The sequence below is a fragment of the Phoxinus phoxinus genome, assembly GCF_949152265.1.
Source record: "Phoxinus phoxinus genome assembly, chromosome: 6".
Lineage (NCBI taxonomy): Eukaryota > Metazoa > Chordata > Actinopteri > Cypriniformes > Leuciscidae > Phoxinus > Phoxinus phoxinus.
In genome coordinates this window covers 24,807,512-24,834,809 of record NC_136881.1, presented here as the reverse complement: position 1 = coordinate 24,834,809, position 27,298 = coordinate 24,807,512, and the positions used below count along the sequence as shown (strand labels likewise).

Sequence of the window (27,298 nt, the reverse complement as noted above, 5' to 3'; positions counted from 1 at the left end):
CATGTCAGTGTTCATTGTCGGTTATTGTTTGGGTTAACGTGTATGTTACTACCGAGTTTACAATTAATACCTTGTTTATCTACCAATCCTTTGTCGTGCATTTTTTACTGCCCAGAAACATTACAATTGAAGGGTTCACAACTGTGGGATCACAATTTGTGATTGAATGGGTTCGTGAAACCTGTAGAAGATAATATGTATTTACATACAGTAGCCTACAGGAGGTAGTTTGAATGGAGGATCTGGAGGAGGGCACACCTTTTAAGGGGCACACAATATTTATCATATTCTAGAACATTTTGGAGCTTTGTATTATGGCTGGGAGAATGAGAGCATTTTACCAGGTGCACTGAGACATTTTAAATGATACCAAACATGTATAGTTACTTATTTTACACACTTAACATTGCATACATTTTTAGTGAGTTTTAGGTGAGCAGGCGAAGAGGGGGACTAGGGGTATAAGATGAGACTGTAAAAGTGAGGTGTGAGCTGCACTGTGTGGTGCGTCTTGGATGTTGCTGTTTTCTCAGGAGACTCTTTTGTTTTCTCGAGGGGTAGCCCAGACTTACTGGCATCAGCCTTACAGTATCAATGGCACTAGGCCTAATGTTCTCCATCTGTCTCAAGAATGTCAACCTCAAATCAAGTTTCCCCAAAACTGTTTTCTTCAAAAGTTGTCTGCATGTGATGAATTTTTTGATAGATAAACATAAATGGAAAATACCGCAATAAAGGACAGTCTTATAATGGAAATATCACTCTTTTATCCTTCACCTCATTGCTCTTGTGACATTTTCACCTCAGTTTGGAGGATTCCATCAAAGCTTTGATAGTTCTCTGATATGATTTTGCATGATGCAAAACACAAAAATCTAACTGCAATGTTTTATTATATTTATATTATATAGTGTAATGAAATTATATAGATATTTTTGAGTGAGAACCAATGCCATTTGACATGACTAATGTCCAACCTGAAGTAGCATAAATCATGCTTAGGTAAATCATACTTATGACAAAAAAGTCATAGACATAGAGAACTCAAAATTATGATAAACTAAGTAATTCATATGAGATAAGAAATCAAAATAATTGACTTCTTAAATAATGACTCGTCATCATAAGACACTTTTTTTGTCATAATTTTGAGATGACCTTTTGTCATAATTATGACCTTATCTTAGAATTTTGATTCTTTACCTAATCATTTCAACTTTTTATCCCAAAATTATGATTTGATCTCATAATTTTGACTTTTTATGTCATAATTATGATTGACCAAATATTTGTTTTCTGATGTTGTGGAAATGGGCTTCCAGATAATGTTTCCTGTCGAAGCCTCATGTTAAAGTGAGTACAAAATTGAAGTGTTATGTGATTATCAGTGCTAATGAACCTATGAACCTGCATATTCCGCACACAAAACTATTGTATTAATTCATAAGACATAAGTCTAAAAAAGGGGAAACAGAAAATAATCTAAAGTTAACATTTTGCTTTAAAGAGACTTACAAATGAAGAATAAAACTAAGTGATTTATCCTAAGAAAGCAGTAACACGAAAGTCTTCATTGAAGCCTCAGCTAAGAGTTTTACTGTCGTTTTACTGATGCCTGCATTGTAGTTTTCTGCTTCCTTTTCACTCTCCAGATGAATGATGCAGGCTGGATTTTTCCAACACACTCATGTCTGCTAATGATCAGCATTGTGTTGTGGCCCTTGTCTATTTAGATGGAGACTGACTTGCTTAAAAGACAAACTGCCTCATTGTTCATTGTTCTTTCTACAACACTGGAGGAATTAGTCACGTAAAGAGAGACTGAGCACCAGTAAGAAATTCTCAACTCTGAAAAAGTTGATGATGTGGTATTGATAGGAGGGAAAACATGGAAAGGAAAACAGAGGAAAAAGTTTCTCAGTGCTTTATTCATTACTCAGGCAGGGCAGCACAGATGAGTGTTCCTCTCCACTTAACTGTTCAGCATATATATTGGCTCAGAAGATTTCATATTCATCTATTAAGGTCTTGCCACTGAGGGAGCAAAGGCAATCAGCTGAATTCGATGCAGAGGTATTTACCTGAATTTTAATTTGTTTAGAGAAGGAGAAGTGCAGAAGATGGAGGAAAGAGTGAGCTTTTTTGGAGTGGGAGAATATGTGTGTAGAATTATTATTATTAAAAATTAAAATAAAAAAGTATATATATATACATATATATTTGTTAATCTGTTTGGATACATTTTATTTGTGGATTCACATGACCATGCTACATTCCCTTACCATACCCCAGGTCTCTTCCCTTCACACTCCTCTTTGAATGGCTACCTTGTCACAGCTTGGATCGATATGCCACAGTAATGACTGCTTAGAAGGGCCCACGCATGAATGACAGACAGGGGGCAGGGAGAGTGATGGAATGCTGGAGCTGGCTTAATTAACTTCCAGTTGAGTCAAGAATATTCAGGCCCACTCACTCCTCCTTTCTCTTGCTGCTCTTGCCTCTGATAAACAATAAGCGTGGTTTGAGGTTGTAGGATGTGCCTAAATCTGAATACCTTCACAGATAATGGCTTCAAAACGAATAACGAATTATACCGAATAATAGGAAAAATATTCCTCAGACACTCCTCGTGTTTGCTGTATAACTCTTACCCTGCCATTAATGGATTTTTTCCATCATTTATGAGACAACGCTTCCCTGCCATTGAAGGAATTTTCCAGCTTTCTGTGTTTTCACCGTTATGCAGTAGGGGGCGCTATTAGGCATCTTCTGAAATAGTACAGAATCTCCGGATCAAAACACAGGCAAAAAGAAGCAGAAACAAACAATAGCATATGTAAGCAGATGCATATGTAAAATAACACGATCATCAACATTAAATAGCATTTCAATCAAAACTGCCAAACATTACTGAATGAAATGTCGACCCAGGACGAGGTATATTACTGTGCACGTTTTATGGGTGTTGATGCACTCGATCTACTCCATATATGCTTTGATCATCATTCTGAATCCGATCCAAATGTAGTCTTTGACAAAAACACGATTTTCTTTTTATGAAACTTACCACATTCAAGTGACAAAAAAATAATGCATTAAGCTAGAATAAAACTGATTTTTATTGTTGTTTAAAAGCAGAGGCTCTGTTCTTTCTTTTGATATATTATATATAATATAAATAGGTGCGCCAGGGGAGATAGGTGCGCCAGGGGACAGCACAATATCATATAGGCTACAGTATACAACCCTAAAATCATTACGCAGTAATGAGTGTGTAAATATAATGAGTGTAAAATATATGAATAAATTGAGCACAAAGATCACAAATCAATAGCTACATCTCTCAGAAATCAGAGCTGGGAGTAAAATCAAGACTTCCGATGCAAAAGCCGCTGAACGCCACCTCCGTCAAAAATTAGATAATGATATTGAGCAAATGCTCTCCGCACATAGTATACATTCATCAAATACTTTCGCTTCAAACTCACTAAATTCCAGCCTCAGCCCATTCAGAAACATCAAAACGCCACTTCCCTTTGCCACCAAAAGCCTCCAAGTTCACAGAACCATTCAGAAGACGTGAATCAAATCATATGATTTCAAGATGAAGGTATGACCTGCGTATATTTGATCTATAGAGTTTTATTTTTATTTCAAATGCCTCTCTGTTCGTGTCACACTATACATTAGAGTTAATTGGTGGAATTACAATGTAATTGCAATATAACTACAATGCAATTGCCGTTTAATTCTAAAGAAACATATACTTGATATCTAATTATTTGTAGCTGCTTATGATGGTTGTACTTTAGTTTACAATATGCACACTTACATGTATTTATAGTGTACCTAAGAAAGTACTGGTTAATATAAGGTAACATGGGTTAAGGTTTGGGGTAGGTTCAGTGTTATTACACAGTTATTGTAAAAACTAAAATAAGTAGCCCATATAGTATGTGTATGAGGAACATGACAAATGTAATATACATGTACAGGAAATTACAGTAGTAGCTTGTTTGTTTAGTTTTAGCATCTAAATAGAACATACTGCTGCTGCTGCACATTTAACATAGCCTACATTAAATAACCCTGTAGCAGATCTATACAGGTGGAGTTGGGGAAGGTGGAGAGTTTCTGAAGCATGCTGCAGACTACTAACAGCAAACAATGCCAAGTATTTGAATGTTGAGCAGCAAGCTCATTGGCTGCTGATGCAACAGCGACAAATCAGCTGCGCTATGCAGATAACAACGTGATTGATACTAAATGTAGTTAAGGACCTATCAGCCTGCGTCATCTAAAGTTTCATGAAAACTTTTCATGGTTTTAATACGCTTTATGACGAACCATGGTCAAATGTATTAGTCAACACCATTTGCTAAATATTTTCTCCTTAAAACTGCAGTGAACCAAAACTGTCTCAAAAACACGGTTTTAAATCGCTGGTGTTGACGTCACAAACTACCAAACTATGTCAACATCTGTTCGTCAACGAGTGGATCTAGCTGGTGCGATTGAGTGGAGGTGGGGTTAATTTGCATATTCATAGAACCGCGTATACTAAACGAGGCAAGGGTGTTACATTCAAGCTATTTTAATGCATGAAGAAAATATTTTCAAAGAAAATGTTTATGTCATTTTTTATGACATTTTGGTGATCAAAGATGAGTTTAAAAGGGTTACATTTTTGACTACAGGGGGATTTTAAAGACTCGACATGAAATATAGGGACATCTATCATGCTGAGTAACTGCAAAAAACGATTTAAGCTTTTGATTTTTCTCCTGTCACTTTAGTTTTAAGTCAAAAGCTAATTTACTAACATCATTTTAGGAAAGATCAATAACAGCAATACAAGTGAGTGGAATAATTTCAGAGCAATTTGTTGCACCTCAAGATGCACTCCATGCTGATTCCTACAGGGAAACATAGAAGGCTCAATTTGATGGATAGTGGCTTTAAGTTCCATATGTATAGTTTTTTTTTCCAACCAGCTATCGTAACCAATCACAAAGTCTTTTGCTTTGACTAAACAATTTAGAATTCAATTTAGTGTTCTGAAGTTCCAATGGCTAGATTGCCAGAGTTGATAAACTCTGAGTTGAGAGCTCAATGAAGTAAGAACAGCGAGACTGATTTATTCTCCCTTCACCCTGCTCTCCTTATTTAAGTGTTAGTATATGGCATATACAACCATTAAGTAAGGAAATAAACATAATACAAAATAAATGTCCCTGATGAGAAACTGGTAATATTTAGGGTAATTAAATTATTAGATGGTTACCTCTGGTTTTTCCACATTTTAAATGAATCTGAGAAAGGGGAAATTAACACAACAACAACAACTGTTCACTTCTTGAAATCCTCTCTAAAGCAGGGCTGGGGAATTCTGGCCCTTGAGATTCACTTTACCCAACCCTGATAACGCTCATCTGCCTGAAGCTTTCTAGGCTGCGTTTGAGTCCAATTGTGTGTGCCCTTCCCTCGCAAACGTCCCTCCTTCTCGTTTACTGGAATGTACGATATTGCTTACATTGCATGAGTGCCCACTACTGGCGGAACCCTTAAAATGTGTTTAAATGGAACAAATTAAGCACTTGATAACTTGAAATATGCTATGGAGCTGATTTGTTATTTAGTTTCTTTTTTCCTTATGAAATTGTTGTATGTATGCTTGGGCTGTTAAAAATGAAATATTAATAAATATGAAATATATTAAAATATTTTCAACTATCAAATATAAAAAAAAATACACAAATAATAATGATAACAATACAATAAACTATAACTTAGCTACAAGTATTAAATGCACCAAATAACTCCAATACACTTGATTGTGTGGGGTCGGGCTATATTAAGCGCAATCTGCTGTGATGTCACAATCATGGTGCATTGTGGTCTATGGATCTGTCTGAAGTGTACATGTTTAATAGTTTCGCTGTCAAAATTGAGGGGTCAACGATTATGTCCAAATAAACTTCCCTCATCCACTTAACTAAGTGGAATGCACCTTTTTTATTTTATTATTGTTATTTTTTTAAATATATGTAGCGATAACAATATAGATTGTTTCAAAGCAGCTTTACAGTGATAGGAAATTAAAGAAACATAGATTGTTTTGGCTTTACAGCACTTCAAAACGGTGGTAGGGATTCCCCAGATGGGAAGTGCTCAGGGAAGTTTGCGAGTGTATGTCTAAAAGATGAGTTATACGCAGCCTAGTAATCCTGAAGAACTTGATTAGCTTGTTCAGGTGTGTTTGATTAGCGCTTGAGCTGTGATGGTTATTCCATATTGACAGGTGATGTACATTACTGATAACACTATTCCGTTTTCCTTTACTATGGTACACACTTAATACTCCAATATCATATTTAGCTTTCAGCCACAATACATACATTCAGGAATGCTCAAGGGAAATAGAAGGCTCTACCAATTCATGCCGTTCTAAATCCCTCCTTATCTAAAAATCTGAGTTGGCTGTTGAATAAAAGGAAGTGCAAATTGGAAAATGAGGATTGCTCTGGCACATAACCAGATGAACTGGCAGTAGGAAATAAATATTTGTGGACTACAGCAGTGCTAGATGTACACACGTTTTTTAAACGACTGATCAGCTATGTTATTCAAAAAATAAGACAACTTCTAGATGAAAAAAATAAGACTTGACTGAAGCTGAAGGACGGGACGAGAACATCAGAGCCGTTTGTATATTCATAGAATGTTAATGAGAAATATTGTTCACATCACTTGTCAAGACGGATAGGGGGAATGGAAATTGAATAACAGGCATTCGCGTTTGTTTATTTGTTCTCAGCTGTCATAGTTTGATATAGGAGCAAATGACAAAAGAATATGATTTTGTTTTGTGTAGGATGTTTTGGTAAGACAAGGTTACGTAGGACCTATATCTCATTGAAAGGCTTTACTTCTTAAATGAGAATATGATAGGAGGGAAGTTAAAGGAAGTAAGGGTGAGCATGAGTGAGTTTTCTCCCCCCTTCTGTTGTCTAATTGATTAGGATTTGCTTGACATTATTGTGAACTCTTCAAAGAACAGAGGCCATCAGTTTATCTTGTAACAACCACAAAAAGGAATAATTTTCAAATATTTATCATCTAAAATTAACAAGATGTGCACTGGGATTAAAAAAAAAAAAAAAACGTGCTACAGCCTTTAGAATGGTAAATTCAAGTTGACCACAAGCTGTAATTTAAAACACAAAATAGAGTAGGACATTATTTGAATGGGCTTATCAATTATAAGAAGCCAAGCATATTTTGCACTTAAAATGGAATACATTTTTTTACTAATGCTAAAATGTGTGATTATTGTGAAAGGAAACAGCTTCACATTGTTATCGTCTTCCTGGGTGCAAGGTTGCATCAAAGTCAAATAAATCTGAAGACACATTTTTAGAAAATACTGTGATATTTTATTAAAAATGCGGCAGAAAAATTTTATACAGGTGTCCAGCCAGAAATATCTATCACTTAAGGCAAAAACTGCAAACAATATAAGACAAACTATTATTTAGAATCCTACATTTGACCCTTGTTGTACTGACAGTTCAAGAACCAAGGGTTAACATGTATCATGAACTGATATAATATACAAATGTAACTTTATGAACTAATTTATTCATTTATTTTTAAATTCTTTCCTGCACTTTCAACATCTTTGTTATAGGATGCAGAACTGAAAAATATCAGGGTTATTATTTTTTTGTTTGTTTGTATTTATTTATAGTAATCATAATTATTTTTATGTACACTCATTCACTTGTGTTTTAACCCAAAATATCACAAGCCTGGCACAATACTTTACATATTGCTAGCATGTTACGAATAGAAATATCTAACATATACTTCTTTACAAACATATCCAACTAATATAGATACCCAAATCCACTGCCTGTGTTATTTATTTATATATATTTTTAATTATACAATGCTGGTCACATCTGAAGCTCAGGCAGTGATGATACAGAATAATAATAAAAAAAGAGATTTATGCAGTAAAACAAATGCAAGTGGGATAGAAGTGCTCGATTTACATCCATTCCACCCTTCTTCATTAAACCCCCAAATGATAGAAGAAAAAAAAACAATACAACCAATCTCTGAACAGCTTAAATAGGCAAATTCACCCAGCTCTGTAATGTAATTAGATGCAGTCTTTCATTTGTAACATCTGTATGGGGTCACGGTATGGGGTTATCAAATGTAAAGTAGCAGTCAAACATGCAATATTCGTCAAACATCGGGACAAAGGAACACTCAAATGACTGAAATGGATATTTAGAGGCTTTGGAATAAGAATGCTGTCCTCTCTTTTATTTCTTTTTCAGGTGTAAAGGCTGTTTAGCACAGACATGATTTCAAAAAGAAAAAGAAAAGATAATGACTGATTTATTTACACGCACCTTAACAAAAGCATAAGCTCATTAATAGTCATATTTTGAACTAAACAACAATAAAAGCTTTTGTAATTCTTTTAATATTTGTATTTGACTCACAAGTATTTACATGTTGTCACTTTTACAAATTTTGTCATTATTACATTTCAGGCTGGGATTTTTGAGATCAGTCCACATGTTCGGTATGTGACAACACTCTCAGAAAATAATAATAATGTGTTCGTCTGAAATATAATTCTCGCATAATAACATTGCTCTCATTGTTGCTCTTGGTATATGACATATGTTATGGCACATACAAAGCTTTGTTAGATCCTTTAACCTCTGTCGTTTGTGTGTATATTGTCTATGCAAGCAAAAAAGTCCTTCAGAAAGAGTTCTTGTCTTTTGGTGTAAAGTCCCCTGCCTTTAAACAAGCTTGGCTCCAAATAAAGTATTACTTTAGTAACATTCATTTTTTTCGCAAGTAGGTCATTTTTGACTTTGATATATTCTGCAAGAAGGCTTCATAGGAAAATAACATCTCATCCACCATGATAAGTCTCAAAGTGGAACAAAGTCAGCACAGTTTGCCATGACAAACAAAGGTCCTTAACCACCAATGCCTTAGCAGACCATGTCCATTAGTTCTGAAAAGGATCTTCAGAAGCTATACCCTGGTGGTGGAGTGCCCATGGGGCAGGTTGGTACTGTTCTGACTACCTCCAAAAGTGTTGAAATTGTGCAGGGGCTGCATTCCGGCCAGAGAGTTTGGAATCATTGTTATGGTACTTGGTGTCATGAGCGGGATGTCATCAGGAGAACGTCGCAGAGTAAGGGTATAATCGGCCGGGCAGGTGAGACGAAGAGTATCGTGGGCCTGTAGTGAATCGCACTCATGATGGTGCTCATGTTCCATCTGCTGCTGTTTCATCTGAAGTGACATCAGCTCCTCGCTCTGCAAATGTGCTATGTCATTAGTGTTAGCCACCACATTAGCCGGAGCAGAGTTCCTCTGCGGGCTGGGCCCTCGTCGGTTGGATTCGTGACGACGCTTATCCTTCTTGTAGTAAAGTGCTGCAAAGGCCAGAATGTTGAGGAAGAGGAGAGATGCACCCACCGCGATGGTCACACTGAGCTCAGTAGAGTAATCTCGCTTTGTCTCGATAACCACAGCTGAGTCGTCACCCAGATCATTGCCTTTACGCTGGTCTGTAGTTTGTTTGGTGTTGGCGGGAGGAACACCAGGATGACGTGTGGTGGACGGCCATGTTTTACCTAGTCTCTTAGTGTATGGGAATGGTGTAGTATCCTGAGGAGGTATCTTAGTCGTGGTCGAGACATATTGAAAAAGTTCATTGATGTTATGAAGATGAGGTACCAGCTCTAACCAGAAAGCAACCTTAGTTGCGCGATAGTGATCTCTCACCCTTGGCTTCAGCCCAATGTGTAAGTAGAGCTGGTCTTTGGGGTTGTATTTAGACCAGGCCACTTCCTCGAAACGGTTAGGCTTTGTGTGGATGAATTTGGTGTCCTGTGGAACTGGTTGATTTGGATCCCTAAAACGAGAATTAAAAAAACATCAGAATTTGCCTGACAATTTAGAAGCAAAAAAGCTTTTTAAATGCAGTTTGTGCTTTACCATTGCGGTGTTATAGAGTAAATGAAATCACCTTTATTCATATGGCGCTTTATATAATTGATTGTTTCAAAGCAGCTTCACAGTAATAAACAAATTCCAATGTAAAGCAGCTCTACAGAAGACAATAGTGTTGTTATTCAGCTCAAGTCATTTCAACAACAGTGTCGATGTTGCAAAATGTGTCAATTAAATTGTCTATAAGGCAGCTAGATCTACAGAAAACAGTGGTGTCATCATCCAGCTTAATTAGATTCGAGTTTTGTTTGAGTTTTGCCAAAAATGACAGTGGTAAAGAACCCAAACTCCATCAGGTCACAGCAATTGAGAAAACAAAGCCTTGGAAGAAACCAGGCTCATTCAGTTCTCATCTGGACAAATGTGTTTATTAGCACATACATTCCATATGAATGGGTTAACCTTAGGTTACTGAACCTACAGTAAGAGGTAACACAGAGATTCCTACATATGATCATATTAAAATGTTTCATGACATCGACGTGTTCTAGGTTATGATGCCTCTCCATCAGTATGTTCATTCAGTTTTATAACAAACCGAATTCTGCTCAGTACAATTTCATAACTGACACACTTGAACTAAAAAATACAGCATTGGTCTGTATTTGAACAGACATTACTGGTATAGCTTTCCCAGCTACAAAAAAGAACATACCCAGTGATAAAGGTTTTACCCGGAAAGCCAATTTACCACTCCTACACATTATTCAGTCTGGGAGTAGCAGACAACCTAGCCGGGCATAAAAGGTTTCTAAATATGGAGATGAGGTGGTAAAAAATGAGCCGGCGTTTCTCTCTGAGTGCATTAGCACTGTCAAGGATTGTTTCTGAAGCAATAGCTTCACTTATGCACAGATTTTGCTCAAAATTAGTTTGTTTATAAAATTGGCCTCAGTAGTCATATTTTGTCATCTGTCTTTTTACATAGCTTTGCAGAGCACAAATATTTTAACAACAATTTGGTATGACAGAAAGAAAAATAAGTTGACTTTGCAGTGGTTTTAAAGGTATTAAGAATGTCGCAGGTTACGTATGTAACCCTGGTTCCCCGAGAGGGAACGAGACGCTGCGTCGAGATGGGTGGGAACGCCCCTGCGTGATTGTGGCGTGAAGCACGTGTATAATCAGCCCAATGGAGAGACGAGACATCATAGGCGGGTGATGTCATCGACCAGAAAGCTATAAAGCACACCTGAAAACAGACCGCGCTAGCTTCTGAAAAGCCGAAGCAAGTCGATCACTAGCATGCATTTTCAGCTGGCTAAAAACGATTTGGTGGACACACAGCCTGAGTGTGGAGGGGGATAGACCTGCGGAGAAACGCTCCTGCAGGAACTCCAGCACACCAACCACAGGGCAGATAACTGGGTCCAGTTGGTGCTCTCCGCACCAGGAAGTGAACAATATCCACTTCAAGGTCTAGAGTTTCCTCGTGGAGGGAGCTCTGGAGTGGAGGATGGTCTCAACAACCTCAGTTGAGAGACCTGAACATTTGAGCTGGGCCCCCTTAGAGGCCAAGCCCAAAGTTTACACAATTCTGGGCGGTGGTAAAGGGTCAACCCGCTCACCTGAGAGAAAAAGTCCCTCTCCGAGCGGAATCTCTAGAGAAGAGCCATCGAGGAGAGCCTCTAGGTACGATAAACGTACTCGGGCCTGCCAAAACGGGCCCCGTCCTGGTGAACTCTCTCCAGAACTCCCTGTTGCAGAGAGAAGCACATGATGCAGAAAAGCACATGATGGCCCCTCAGGTCTGGGATGAAGTGTTTGAGACCTCGAAACACCACGATCATTTCTAGCCGATTTATGTAGTAGATGGTCCTGCCACAGACCTTGCGCCGAGTGACCACTCATGATCGCCCCCCAACCTGTGAAGGCAGCATCTGTCGTTAGCATTACGGGACTTCCTGTGATAAGGACGGATGGCTACATAGCATCACCTTGTAGTCTATTACGTCTCGTCTCTCCATTGGACTGATTATTACGGTGGCCCAAAAGTGCACAACACAACGAAATTTAAAAATCAAACATAAGTTCACAACACAACGGAATTAATCCACAACACAACGGAAATGAGCCACAACACAACGGAAAATGTACAACACAACGGAAATAAGCCACAACACAACGAAATAAAGCCACAACACAATGGAAAATCTACAACACAATGAAATAAAGCCGCAACACAACTTTTTCTGAAAAAGATGACACCTTGCACATGAATATAGCACATTGTTTTAGAATTTAACAGTCAACAAATCTAAATATGTGAAAAACACCCATTTTAGTTTCAGGTTCTAAAGGGTTAATATATCAATACCACAATTAGTTTTAATAGTGTAACCACTGTATATCGACATAAAATATTACTTAAAAATAACCGACATGAATTATAGTTGCATATTTATACTCGAGAATGCTTGGATGCACTACCACAGCGCATGATCCCTAAGGGAATGTCTGGCATTTCCACCAATGAAGACTAGCTATATGCTGAATTATTTGAAAAATGTTGTGTTAATAAACGTATAATTTATTATAGCCTAATATTTGATAAAAAAAAAAAAAAACATTTGGTGAATTGCAGAATTACAGGAAGGTATTTGCACAATTCCACCTGTAATAAGTCAGTCTGGTATATAGGAACCACATGCTTTGTGACATTAACCCCCACCCCACCCTTAAATTATAGTTGGCCTAATGTTAGGTGATATTGAATTAAGAAATGTCGATATACAATGGTTAACTACATACAGTTAAAACTAATCGTGGTGTTTATATATTTTTTAGACTGCTGACTCTCTATTGAACAATGGCAAGGAAAACTAACTTTATCGCGCCCTGAAAGCCCTCTAGTGGTCGGGAGCATTTCCGTTGTGTTGTGGCGCATTTCCGTTGTGGCTTAATTCCTGTGTGTTGTACATTTTCCGTTGTGTTGTACATTTTCCGTTGTGTTGTGGCTCATTTCCGTTGTGTTGTGGATTAATTTCATTGTGTTGTGGCTTAATTTCGTTGTGTTGTGAATTTGTTTTCTTTTTTAAATGTCGTTGTGTTGTGCACTACTGGGCCACTGTAGATTATACACGTGCTTCACGACGCAATCACACAGGGGCGCCGTGTCCCCACCTCGTCTCGACGCAGCTCGAGTTCCCTTGAAAGGGAAACATGGTTTTGAATGCATGAACTTAAACATATGAGGGCAAATTTACCTTTATACTGTCATTTGCTTCAATATGTATGTGGAGACAATATAAATAATAAATACAAAATTAGCAAGAAACATCTAGCGCAAGCAGGGAATTTGAGAAACTTCATACACAGTTCAGTTATTTACAGGAGTGACACACCCGCACATTTTCAGGACTCACAACCGCATTATCAAAAAAACAGCGCAGTGTGAATGGACTCGGCGATTGGTTGTCTGTTAGTTAATTCAGTTTTCTTAATATAATTAATAATTATGTTCACACAACTTTTATATTAAGTGCTATGAACTTCAGTAATATTTGAGTGAAATTAACTCATATGACTTAATATGATAATTTATGATCATAGAGCTTTGAATTAGACACATTCCATGATGTGGCCGTATGCTTTGTTGTAGTGCACTTTGCACATTTGAAATGTAATTTCATTACTTTTAAAGGTGTGTTAAAACATATGCATGAGAGAAACTTAAAAGAGCCCTTATCCAAATACTTAAAATCAATTAAAAAGCAAAAACAACAAATAAGTAAAAATTAATAAACAGTACTATATAAGTGAGTGAATGGATTGATAAATGCTTTCAAGGGTGCCTGAATTAACAAATTAATCTACAATTCTTCATTTTGAATTTAACAAGTCAGTTTAATAATTTGTATGGTGGAATCATGCGTCCAATGTAAAAAGGAACTATACAACAAAGCAAAGCTATAGTAAAAACCATGAATGAATGAATGTATGAATACCTAATACACAAAAAAATCTGCCATCATTTAACCTCATACCATATCAAACTTTTAAATAAAGGAATAAAAATTGAATAAAGGACTTTTTTGTAAATTGTGGTATTTTTTAAGTTTGAAAGCTCCAATACCTGTTCATTGTAATTGCATGTACTTTGCCATTTTTGTGATCCATGGAAGAAAGTTCATAATATAATACAAATTATGTATTTGGAACCTTGAAGGTAAGTAAACAATGACAGATGTGTCATCTATTTTTGGGTCAAGTATTCCTTCAAACGTTGGCAATTATGCCATGTGATGTTCGGGACGTGAGCCCATAACATCAGGAAACAATGTCTCTGTGTTACGGAAGGCGGCTGATGCACGGTGAATCTTAAATGTATTCATGGTTTGACTATTATTATGGCTTGTGATATTGTGAAAATACAATATATTTTTTTCCTTTTGACAACTATTCACAAATGGGCACCATCTCACTGCAAACATTTACATCAGAGAATCAACAATCAATAGTATTTAATTTGTTTGCATTAACCTCTGTTAAAGGGCACCTATTATGGAATTTTGAAATTTACCTTTCATGTAGTGTGTAACATAGATCTAAGTGAACAAAAACATCCTGCAAAGTTTGAAATATGAAAGTGCACCGTATATAAAGTTATTGTCTTTCAAAAGTGAGAGTCGACTCTGAGTCATTTTTATGAATCGTTAGAAGACCGAAGCTTTTTCTCTGACTAGATGACGTCAACTTGTCAAGTTATTTGAATACGATACGCCCACTTATTGCTCTCCAAGGCCAGCAGGGAAACATCATGGCGACGAGACGCTGTGTTCTGAAGTGCGGCTCAAAAGACAACTTTTTTCATCTGCCCAAGGAGGAGCATTTGAAGACTAAGTGGCTACAATTCATATATACAACTATACCACAGAAGTGTAGTCCGAGCCTTGTGCTTTGTTCGCGTCATTTTGAAGACGATTGCTTTTTAAATGCAATCAAACTTGGATTGAACTGAAGGATATTGACTGATATTGAAGGAAGGTTCAGTTCCAAGTGTATTTGCATCAGCTTCCTCCTCCGTATCACAACCTGTAAGTTTTATTAATAATTTTTGCTTTTATATTTTATGTAGCATGCTTAATAATTATTTTGTCTGTTGTGTAAGCACCATCTAACGTTAGCTTCTAGGTCTTCAATGGCAATTGTATTGAGATATGTGAAGTGTTTGTCGTTGTTTTCGGAGTTGTCTAAAGAATAGAATAATACCTCGTAGTAACGTAACTCCATTTTTTTTGTGTAAAAACGTTATGTTTATGCATCGGGCTAACGCAAACAAAGACTGATTGTGCTTTTACAATATGAACTCTGGGCTATGCTCGCTAACATAACATTCAATTATTTATCTTATTTTTCGTTTTTTACTACAAACTATAAAGCAGTGGACTATAATCATTATTATAATACAATTTAATTGATAAAAGCATCATTGTACTCCGTGTTAAAAATAAGTATTATCTATGTAAACACTGCTGGGTCATCTGACCAATCAACGCAGATTAGCGTCGCGCAAAGGAGGGGTTTGAAAAACGAGTCGTTGAACGATTCATTTGGGAGTCGGTGAGCAAATCAGGTAAAAATAAATGCATATTATACGAAAACAAAAGTGTTTTTTGTCATTGCATGCACGTAAAACTGTTGTTGGGGACTCCCTAAACAACATTAGGAACATTTTAAATGTCATAATAGGTGCCCTTTAATGCCTGTATATGAATGTAAGCAATACATCCCTCCCACCCTGGTTACTCCTTGTTCCAGCTACTTCCCTCTGGCAGAAGGCTGTGGGCCGTTAGGACCATCACCTCACGCCACAAGAACAGTTTTTTTCCTTCTGCTACTGGCCTCTTTAATAAGGCCTGGAGCTCTCATTGTCACTGACGTAAACTGATACTATTAACTTTTAACCCTGCCATATTTTACACTGATTATAAACTATAATAACTTCTTAAACATTGTCATAGTTGCATTGACCTAAATTATAAACGTAGCTCAATATTTGCACTTTTGCATATTTGCACCATTGGTTCAAAAGGTATTTGATGTGTATTTTCTGTGCTCTTATATTCTGTATTTTATATGTTGTATGTTATATGTATGCACCTTCCTGCCAAAGTAAATTCCTTGTCTGTACAAGCATTCATGGCGAATAAACCCCCATTCTGATTCTGATTCTGATAACAATTATTTCAGAGTATTCAGACGTGAGAAAAGCAAGCATTGCTCTGAGTTATTTAACCACTACCGATCTACAGCTCCCCAATTTCTGTATTTCAGTTAAGAGCATACTTCACTAAAGTGGCACAGTGTACATCATATTTACAATTACATCCACTTTGCTTTTATCACTTATATAATCAGACAGTTAGGTGCATTCTATGGGGCTGAAACTCTGTGCACAAAATAAATAGACAAACATAACTGAACATTTTAAAGTTGACATGAAACCGAATTTACGTTAATCCTTTCTTTCATATAGTGATGTGTATGCAAGTGAAATCGTTTATCGAACATGTAAAAATGGCATGTAGTACTTGATTTTGTCCATCGGAAATTGAATGGATCATTGTTGTTGTTTGCTAATTGTTGCAATCATTTCAAGTGAGTGACAGATTGCTGGAAAAGAACAAGTTCAAACTTATCTGGCTACTGGACATTATTTTCCCGCCCTCACATGTTCTCACTCCCAACTCATCACATATGGGCGCTTAGTCAGGACACCTCGGCGTCACTTTTTAACACACAGGGTATTCGTTTAGCATTTTTCATTTGGCAGGGTACTCCATTACTTTCGATTAGAAACTTTTGACGTCAATACACAGAAGCAATGATCATGATAATGTATTAATTCATGATGAAATTATATATTTGGGTATAATGTTTCCACTATGACATTTATGTTGGGGTATGATTTTTATTTTAGACAGCCACAATCATTTTATTTGCATTACACTATTTAGGCATTTAGAGCATGTAACCCAACCTAACCATTTGTATATTATATAATATAAAACACAGAATATATATGTCACAATTGATTTAAAAAGTAAAAATATTTCAAGTGTTCCAAGGCCAAATGATTGATTTGTGAGACCCAAAAGTGATCACAGTCTCCATCCGACGTAAAGCTCAGATCCTGTTTACACATAAAAAAATTGCTGCCAGAAGAAGCATGTCTGCTTTGAAAGCGAAATGGCTCTAGTGTGTCTTGTGCCCGATGCATCATGCTAATGTTTGAGTGTATCTTTTGAATGAGGTATGACAGTGGCCCTGTCCCAAATTACATACTACATATACACTTTCGGGCTTGTGCTCTTTCAATGGCTGCCACGTGCGAATGTCCTTTAAGGCCGTATGATGTCCCATTTGTCATTTTAGGTTTTAGAAGGGTCCTCCCAAGCGCCCCCTTTGTGGTCAATATGCTCCCTTGATGCACACTTTTGCCAAGGCTGCACTGAAGCGAGCTCTGCAGCAGACTTCTTCACGACAGTCAAGTGTGGACTCATAGGAAGACCGCAAGTGTTTAGGGTGCCATCTGGAAAAGGGCCAGTATTCATGGAGCAGGATACTTTTCTGCTACAATATTAAAATCTTAAGTTCCACTCTGTTCCTCACATAAAGATATCGTATAGCTTCGAAAGGCTTGGAATGCAAGATTACTTATTTGTAATACTTTTATACTGTTAGTTTTTTTTCTGGTCAGTTTTTTTGCAATAAATACCTGTAGGCTACAGAGTTTAACCCCAATTGGTAGGGTTGGGATTGGGTGCTCCAAAATATATATGAAAGTATTAATATTCATTAAATTATTTATACTTTTACAAATGCATACAAATAATTAAATGTATCTTAATCTACCACATAAGGCAAACAACTGAAAGCAATGGAGTACCCTGCACGTCAAAAAATTATGCTAAAGGCATACCCTATGCATTACAAAATTGAAGGCAAGGGGTCCTAACCAACCAAGTTGGGAGTGAGAAAGTGTTCTCATCCGAGAGATGTCATGTAAGGAGATGGGCAAATTAATGTTATTTGAAGATTATGAGCGAACATGTTTTATTTTATTTTTTAAATTATATAAATGATATACAGGTGAAACTCGAAGAAATTGTAATATCGTGCAAAAGTACATTTATTTCAGAAATTAATATAGTATATGATATGTACTCAATACATACAAAGTGAGATATTTCAAGCCTTTATTTGTTATAATTTTGATGGCTTACAGCTATGACAACCTTTTCACAATATTCTAATTTTGAATTTGGGGTTTTCATAAGCTGTAAGCCATAATCATCAAAATTATAACAAATATGAAATATCTCACTTTGCATGTAATGAGTCTATATAATATATTAGTTTCACCTTTTAAGTTGAATTACTGAAATAAATGAGATTTTGCACGATATTAAAATTTGTTGAGTTTCACCTTTATACTGTATAAAAACCCCATTTTCAGAAAAGTTGGGACATTTTTTAAAAATGCAATTAAATCAAAAATATGTAATTTGTTAATTTGCTTTAACCTTTGTTTAATTAACCGACAAATGTACAAAGAAAATATTTTTAAGGTTTTCACTGACCTGAAAACACATTTAAATGTTGATGGCAGCAACACACTCAAAAACATTTGGGACAGAGGCATAATAAAAGTGAAAATCTTATAGAATATATGAGTTAAAATCTTTCTAAACAGTTCACAATAAGTATTTGAATTGGTAATAGGGGAGCGTATTGTGATTGATTGTAAAAGAAGCATCTTAGTCTTTGGAAGTAGATGGACCATGGCTCATCACTTTTCGGCCAAATACCATGAGAGAATTGTCAAACAATTCAAAAATCACATTTCTAAATGTATGTATTTCACCTTCTACCACACATATTGTGAAAATATTCAGGGAATCTAGAGATATCTCAGTACATGTAGGGCAAGGCAGGACACCTCTGTTGAATGTGCATGACCTTTGAGCCCTCAGATGGCATTGCAAGAGAAACTGTCATGCTACTCTGTTAAATACAGACACATGGGCTCGGGGGTACTTTGGAAAACCCTTGTCACTGCAGTATGCTGCTGAATCAAGAAATGCAACTTGAATCTCTGTTATGCAAGGAGAAAGCTATACATCAGTTCTATGCGGGGATGCCGGCGAGTTCTCTAGGCCTGAGCTCATCTCAGATGCTCCAAAATCTCAGATGATCCAAAACATCTGACTGTGCTTCCGTCAGATGAATCCACATTTCAGCTTGTTTTTGGGAAAAACAGACTTCGAGTTCTTAGTCCCAAAGACGAAAGGGACCATCCAGATTTTAATCAGTGACAGCTTCAAAAGCAAACATCTGTCAAGGTATGGGGTGCATCAGTACAAACGGCATGGGTGACTTGCAAATGTGTGAATTAAGGTACCACTGATGTGGTGGCATATATTGGGATTAGGGTTGCCAACCGTTCCGTATAATACGGAATCGTCCCGTATTTAAGGCATCAATGAAGCGTCCCATATGGAAGCCATACGGAACGCAGTTTATTTAAGACAAATCTTTGTTTGATTTTCAAAAATAGACATTCGCAGAAGGCTTTAAAACCCAGCAGAATCCTCTACCGGCTGTCGCTCCCGCTTCACAGCTATTGAGACTCGCGCTAACGGCAAATCCATTCATTCACTGTCCGCGTTTTGATTCCCTGCTAATCAGTTTTGGGCGACTACATATAATCTACCTGAGGGAAGACGTTATCAAAAATCTTTCACTATTGAAAGTTAAAGTTAAATAGAGAAAAACATTTTACATTAAACTTTAAGTAACTTGTAGCTACTGTAGGTTACTTGGTTGGACCTCGTTATTGAAACAACAAATAATCAATACAATCTCAAGCACCAAAAGCAGCCCATACTAATCATCTAAGTTCTCTTTATCTAGAAAGTAGGCTATATACTTTTCATTTATTCATACATGGTTGCAAAAACATTTAGGCCTAGTTAAGTGCCATTGTTTAAATGCTTTTTTGGGGGGTTGTCATTTCAAAGACGTTCAGTTATTGTGCTTTTAAATTGTATGCCATCTATGCATCTTCCTGACAAAAAAAAAAAATATATATATATATATATATATATATATATATATATATATATATATATATATATATATATATATATATATATATATATATGTTTATTGCTTTGAATAGAGGTTGATGATACAGAATATCTGTTGGTGTAGCTATATAGCCTACTGTATTGAAAATGGGTACAATTCAACAATTTGAACATGGAGCCACGTTATATCTATAGGATTGTGCCATTAAAAAAAGATTACAAAAGAAAAGTTTATAAAAAATGAGGATATAGAAGGATATTAAGATATATTTATTACTTTTAGAGTTACAGGCACACAAACTTAGGAAAAATACTATTTATGGCACTCAGTAATGTTCAATTGTGTTGATAGAAAAAAAAAGAGATACATTTCTAGTTTTAACAAGTTCTTCAGAAAAAGGGCGACCATTGAAAATGTGTACTAATTGACTCATGGAGCCACATTAACATCCCTATATATTGAGACTTAACATTAACCATATTCTGCCTTAAAAATGAAGAAACCAAAATTGTCTTTGTTAAGAATTAGAATCTAAAAGGATATTTTTAATATGAGTTGCTGGCATGCAAAATTTGGGCAAAAAACAAAAGTAGGTTTTCATTTTTTAAATGTCACCATTATAAGTAAAATAATGATGCAGTTCTAAAGTCATTTTAACCCCCCTGTCACTCCAAATCATGTACAAAACTGTAAATTACTCAGTAAATATATACATCCATCACATGTAGGCTAATATTTTGTCTTTCTTCTTAATTTCCGTTTGTCTTTCTTCAGAATATTTTTTTTAACAAAATAAAAAAATTGAGCCCGGAAAGTTTCTGTAATTTGATTGATTTTTCCATGAAATTTCCCAAATGTGTTTGTCTGAGAACCTTTTATACATCTTTTGGACACACATTTAACTGCAGATGCTGAAATTATATATACTGTGTGGTACAGTACAAATATTTTGAGTGTCCCTTATTTTCCTATATAAAAACCATGATTGTCCCTTGTTTTCCTTTCCAAAAGTTGGCAACCCTAATTGGGATTGTACAGAGACATTTAATGGCATCAAGATGACATTCTGCACATGCTAAAACCGAGTGGTTTTTAGACACTCTACGCCATTGGTTCTCAAAGTGCGGCCCGCGGGCCGGAAACATTTCTGGCGGCCCGCGATAACATCTGATAACATTTGTAAAACTGTTAAAACTGTACATTGCTTTGAAAAAATATTTTTTCGTTTAGTGGTGTTTAGCGGCATCTATAGGCATAAGCGGTAATTACGACCGATCGCACTTGACCTCTCACTCCCAGAAGGCATCAACGGAACGGTTGTCTGTAACGTTAGATGGATATGATGGAGCGAGAGCCAGGGCGGGAGCCTGGCCCTTCGAGAAAAAAACGTCATGTTAGCGAGGAGAAAAGGCAGTTTCAAGATAAATGGACAAACGATTACTTTGTCGAACCTCACGGGTCGGATAAAGTCGTTTGCCTGATCTGCAAGAAGGTAATTGCAACAGAGGAACATCAGAGGAATCGTGGCCAACCGAAAACAGCACCACAAATCCCATTGCAATTCAAATCCCATTGCAATTTAAAAGGGTATGTTGACCAAGTAATCAATATTCAGTGTGATTTAATGACAAGCTTATTAATAGCCTCGTTTCCATTACCTTAAATTTTTTATCTAATTTCTGATCATACATAAAATAATAATACATTATTCGCAACTACTTTTATTTATGTGAACTCATAATAACAATAAAACGTTGTGCTTTTGTCAAATAAAATACAACAATGTTTAAAAAAGTGTCAAAAAGTCATAAACAAAAATCTGAAAATTCGTCGATATTTACTTTTTTTGCGCAGCAGTTGGTGTTTCAAATTAAAATTTTGGTGTTCAAAAAGACGTTTTGAGAAGTGTTTCGTTTCAAAAAGACAACAACCGTTCATTTTTCAATTACGGATTAAAATAGATAGATAGGCTAATAATAGGGCAAAACATTTGCGCAAATCTGTAATGGTGCGTTCACACCGGACGCGAATAGCGCGTCAGGCGCGAGTCATTTCAATGTTAAGTCAATGCAAAGACGCGTTATGCGCGTAAAACGCGTGTAACGCGTCTTTGCATTGACTTAACATGGAAATCACTCGCGCCTGACGCGCTATTCGCGTCCGGTGTGTGGGTGCAGTAATAATGGAAACGCGACTGACTGCACCCACACACCGGACGCGAATATTCGCGTCCGGTGTGAACGCACCATGACAGGCAATGATATGATGATATGCATGATGATGATGACTTGTTTGGTAAGCTTCTATTTGAAAAGTTTCTCTCTCTCTCTCTCTCTCTCTCTCTCTCTCTCTCTCTCTCTCTCTCTCTCTCTCTCTCTCTCTCTCTCTCTCTCTGTCTGTCTGTCTGTCTCTCTGTTTTCTCTCTCTCTCTCTCTCTCTCTCTCTCTCTCTCTGTTCTCTCTCTGCGCTCTCTCTCTCTCTGCGCTCTCTCTCTCTCTCTCTCGTACTTGAAATGGACTGCACACAGGACTGTTATATCCAAAATTTGTCTGTTGAGGGTAGAGAACACTAGGGATTTTGTTTGAATTGCAATTTTTCTCAAGATTTTCACAAGTTTTGCCAGGTTTAGCCTCAGTTATAAATTAAAATGTGTTTATTGCAGTAAATTTAAACTGTAGAGATGCAACCTGGTCATTAAAATTATTTCAAATGGGATTTTCTCTTCAGTTTTTTTTTTCTTTTTTTCCCCCGCCCCTTTGGCGGCCCTCAGTTCAATGTTGGGTTCCTAAATTGGCCCTCACCTATCAAAACTTTGAGAACCCCTGCTCTACGCCATAGAGTAGATGTGCTTGACTGCCTGCCTGCAGTCCAGATCTCTCTTAATGAAAATGTATGGCCCATCATGAAAAGGACAATTAGACAACGATGACCACTGACTGTTGAGCAGCTGTCTAGTATCAGGTGAGATTGGGCAAATTTCCCACTTGCAAAACTTCAACAATTAGTATCCTAAATTTTCAAACATTTAAAAAGTGTAATTAAAAGGAAAGGTGATGTGACACAGCGGTAAAAATGCCTCTGTCACAACTTTTTTGGAGTGTGTAGCAGCCATCAAAATCAAAATGTTTACCAACAAAAAAACTCTTACTGAGTTTTACTCTACAGATATCTGTTAGCGAGGAGCCACGTGCCAGCGCCCAGCAGGATGCAACGCCTCTCGTAGAGTGTGCATGCAATCCGAGCGGGCAGGGCACGCCTTGAGCTTGGTAAGCCAAGGCGATGGCATCCACTATCCAGTGGGCCATCCTCTGCTTGTAGACAGCCTTTCCCTTCTGCTGGCCTCCGTAACAGACAAAAAGCTGGTCTGAGGTCCTGACGCTTGGAGTTCTGTCCACGTACGTACGCAGAGCGCGAACGGGACAGAGCAAAGCCAGGGCTGGGTCTGCCTCCTCCAGGGGCAGCGCTTACAGGTTCACTACCTGGTCCCTGAAGGGAGTGGTAGGAACCTTGGGCACATAGCCAGGCCGGGGTCTCAGTACAACATGGTTGCCCGAACTCTAGGTACAATTCGCCGACCGAAAATGCCTGCAGGTCCCCTACCCTCTTGACAGAGGCCAGTGCAATCAGCAGCAAAGTCTTCATGGAGAGAAGCTTTAAGTCTGCTGATTGCAACGGCTCAAAGGGAGCGTCCTGAAGTGCTCAAAGCACCAGGGAAAGGTCCCAAGAGGGTATGGAGGGGGGTCGAGGATGATTTAATCGTCTCGCCCCCCTAAGGAACCAGACGACCGGGTCGTGCTTTCCAACTGTTTTGCCATCTATGTGGTCATGATAAGCTGAAATAGCAGCAGCATGTACTTTGAGGGTGGAGGGGGACAGTCTTCGCTCCAACCCTTGCTGCAAGAAGGAAAGCACGGACCCTATCGAACATCTCCGGGGGTCTTCTCTGTGAGAAGAACACCACTCGACGAACAGGTTCTACTTCAAGGCGTAAACGCATCTCGCGGACCTGTGCTGAAGTGATGGTGTTAAGTACCTCTGGGCGTAAGTCACCTAGAACCTCCGCGTCCCGTCCATGGACCAGACATGTAGTTTCCAGAGGTCCGGATGCGGGTGCCCCGTCTCTTGAGTCAGAGGATCCTTCCTCAGAGGAATGGGCCAGGGAGGGACTGACACGAGGAGCATGTGTTCTGGGAACCAAGTCCGGGTGGGCCAATAGGGAGCCACCAGAAGGACCTGCTGCTCGTCCTCCCCGACTTTGCACAGGGTCTGTGCAAGTAGGCTCACTGAGGGAAAAGCATATTTGCGGAGGCCCCGGGGCCAGCTGTGTGCCAGTGCGTCCGTGCCGAGTGTTCCCTCGGTCAGGGAGAAAAACAACTGGCAATGTGAGGTTTCTGAAGAGGCAAACAGGTCTACCTGAGCCTATGAAGCAGGCAGAGCGGGTTTACCGCCGTAGCAGCTGCCATATGCCCCAGGAGCCTCTAAAAGAATTTCAGTGGGACTGCCGTCCTGCCTTTGAACGTGTTCAAGCTGTTCAGTACCGACTGAGCACGTTCCACTGTGAGGCGCGCTGTCTGTGTGACTGAATCCAACTCCATACCGAGAAAAGAGATCCTCTGCACAGGGGCGAGTTTGCTCATCTCCCAGTTGACCTGTAGACCCAACTGGCTGAGGTGCCTGAGCACGAGGTCCCTGTGTTCGCATAACTGCTCTCGAGAGTGTGCTAGTATTAGCCAGTCGTTGAGATAGTTGAAGATGCAAGATGCAGTTTTTTTCTTTTTTGCAGGGAATGACACCCTTGGCGACGAGTAGACTGAGTGGCAGCCCACGAGGTACTCTGGTGATACGTCGGGGAAGCGCTTCAGTCTGCTGCTGATTGTGGAGAATTGCTGGGCCAGTTCTCAACAGTGTCACTGAAAAGGCCACCTTATGAGATGGGAGCATCGAGAAAGCGTACTTTGACGAGCTCTCACACCTCTACAAGGACAGCCAGGGGCGCTTCTGGACCACCAAGGTGGACATCGTCTGATCGAGGGCCAGTGCTGTGACTTGAACACGGTCAGTCGACAAGCGCAGCTCAACCCCGGCTCAGAACAACCCTCGTGCAATAAGAGTGCCTTGGCCTCACATGCAGGGTAGAGGTGGCCTGCCAGAGGCACAGCCACCCCACCATCGAGGGTAGTGAGAGAGGTGAAAATTTTATGCAGAATTTGCCACTTTTGGCGTTCCATATTTTGGCACCAATATAGCTCCATACTGCTAAGTTTTCAATGCACGTCCGAGAAAGCATGGCTGTCAGCTCTGAATATGATTCAGCATAAGCACACACACTATTACAGTGGGAACTTAGCATCATCCTCATTTCCAGAACGAAACAGCCCCTCTCTCCATTGTTGCAATCGACATCTGCCCTCTAGGGGGATGGTTCCCCGAAGGAGAAGCCCTCAGCTCTCAGGATCACCCAAGCTATTCTACTGAAGTAGACCTCTCCTGGAGGCCACCAGGGAGGGCGCTACAATGGAGAATAGACATGGGTACGGTGCACCTAGAGCGCCGAGCGAGTGCTGGATCTCCATGACAACCCGTGCTGCAGCCTGGCAGCTCGACGGCACACGACACGCTGGTCTCCCAGAGTGAGAGAACGGCGTCTCGTATCTCTCACGGAGTAGCGGAAGCATAAAAGGAGGAGCGACGACAGTGGAGATCGAGAGAGGAACAGGTCTGAGTTTATGTTGTGTTTTATTTCTGTTTTGTGTGGCCAGCAGTTGTCTGCGAGACTGCTGGCTTATACTTTCGTTTTGTATTTGTTTTATTTTGCTATTAAAATCTTCGAATGTTTGCCGGTTCCCACCTCCTTCTTCCCATAACAACAAACCTCATTACATACACACACACATATATATATATATATATATATATAAAATCTGTTATTGATTGATTGATAGATTTTTTTGAGTTTTATTTATTTATTTATTGCAGCCACTATCACTTTGCCACTATTTTAACGGTTGAAAGTTTGGGAACATAATTGTATAATTAGAAAGCAGATACTTTTTTTTAAATGTTGGAACAGCTAACAGTTTTAAAACAGTTCTGACTGGACATGTGGTCAACCAACAGTTCTGATATGTAGTACATGTAGTGCTTCACTGTTTGTATCAATCCATTTGTCTGTCTTTGCAGCATTCCAAACAAGCTGTCAGTCTGTGTGTTGCTTGGCGACATCGAAAACGTTACATACTGCATGGCCTCGTGCATCACAGCCAAGCTGATATTCAATAATATATTATTTAATTATTGCCTGAAGTATACAGTCTTCACAGGCGTTTATTCAAATTGTTCACATTCTAGCCAATGGTACTTCCTTTTGAGTACAAAAACCTTTACCATGGTTAAATCCACTGTATCCTTAGACAGAATCAGGGAATGTTATGCTTCATTTCCAGTGAGTATACTTCTGTAATGCCTGAAATCCATATTGATTTTCACTTTCATTAACAGATTTGACTCTGCAGAAATACATTTACTTAAAGATCCACTTAATGGTGTGTGCAAAATATAACTGGGAATAGTCATTTCTCCACATTTTATTTTATGCTTCCTGGAACTAATATCTGTGTAGAGCCATTATCATCATTTGTAATGTAATGCACAATATTGACAATATTTCATTGCTTGTAAAGCTAACTGCTATGTTAACCAGTAACAATAAACAACTGAATTGCACAAGCATTCAGGCTGGAAGTGGCAAATAAAGAGTCATTTACATCACCTCTTATATCTTATTACTCCTCTAAAACACTCAGTGGAAGTATTCTGCCTCCAGCGAGAGACATATATCCTCTGAGGTTTCACTGTCAATGATGGGCTATTATTTCAACCCAAATGCTTGGGTTATTTTGTTCCAGTGTTGGGTATGTTTCATGTTACCCAGCCGTTGGGTTAGTGGCTGGGTCAATATCACTGACAGCTGGAACAATACACTCCTCTCCCACCCTCCGACATAACAAGCCAGCGGCGGAGTTACTAGAACACAGCTGTTGAGTTACAGAGCGTTTGAATCATATTCAGGAGAGAGGAGTTCTCTGTGTCAAAAAATTGGTGCGTTTCCTCTGTGAAATAAAGGTTTGTATACATTTTATTTAAT

At 38.3% G+C, this 27,298-nt stretch overlaps 1 protein-coding gene across 2 annotated transcripts in view; it reads right to left on the bottom strand.

Annotated features, from left to right (window-relative positions):
* Positions 1-7,421: 7,421 nt before the first annotated feature.
* nlgn4xa (neuroligin 4 X-linked a) overlaps positions 7,422-27,298 on the bottom strand; it is a 105,146-nt gene continuing 85,269 nt past the window's right edge. For both annotated transcript variants that reach the window (XM_079615732.1, XM_079615731.1), the window contains one exon: positions 7,422-9,961. In XM_079615732.1, the coding sequence (XP_079471858.1) occupies positions 9,073-9,961 (889 nt within the window). In that variant the 3' untranslated portion in view covers positions 7,422-9,072. The remainder of the gene's footprint in view (positions 9,962-27,298) is intronic.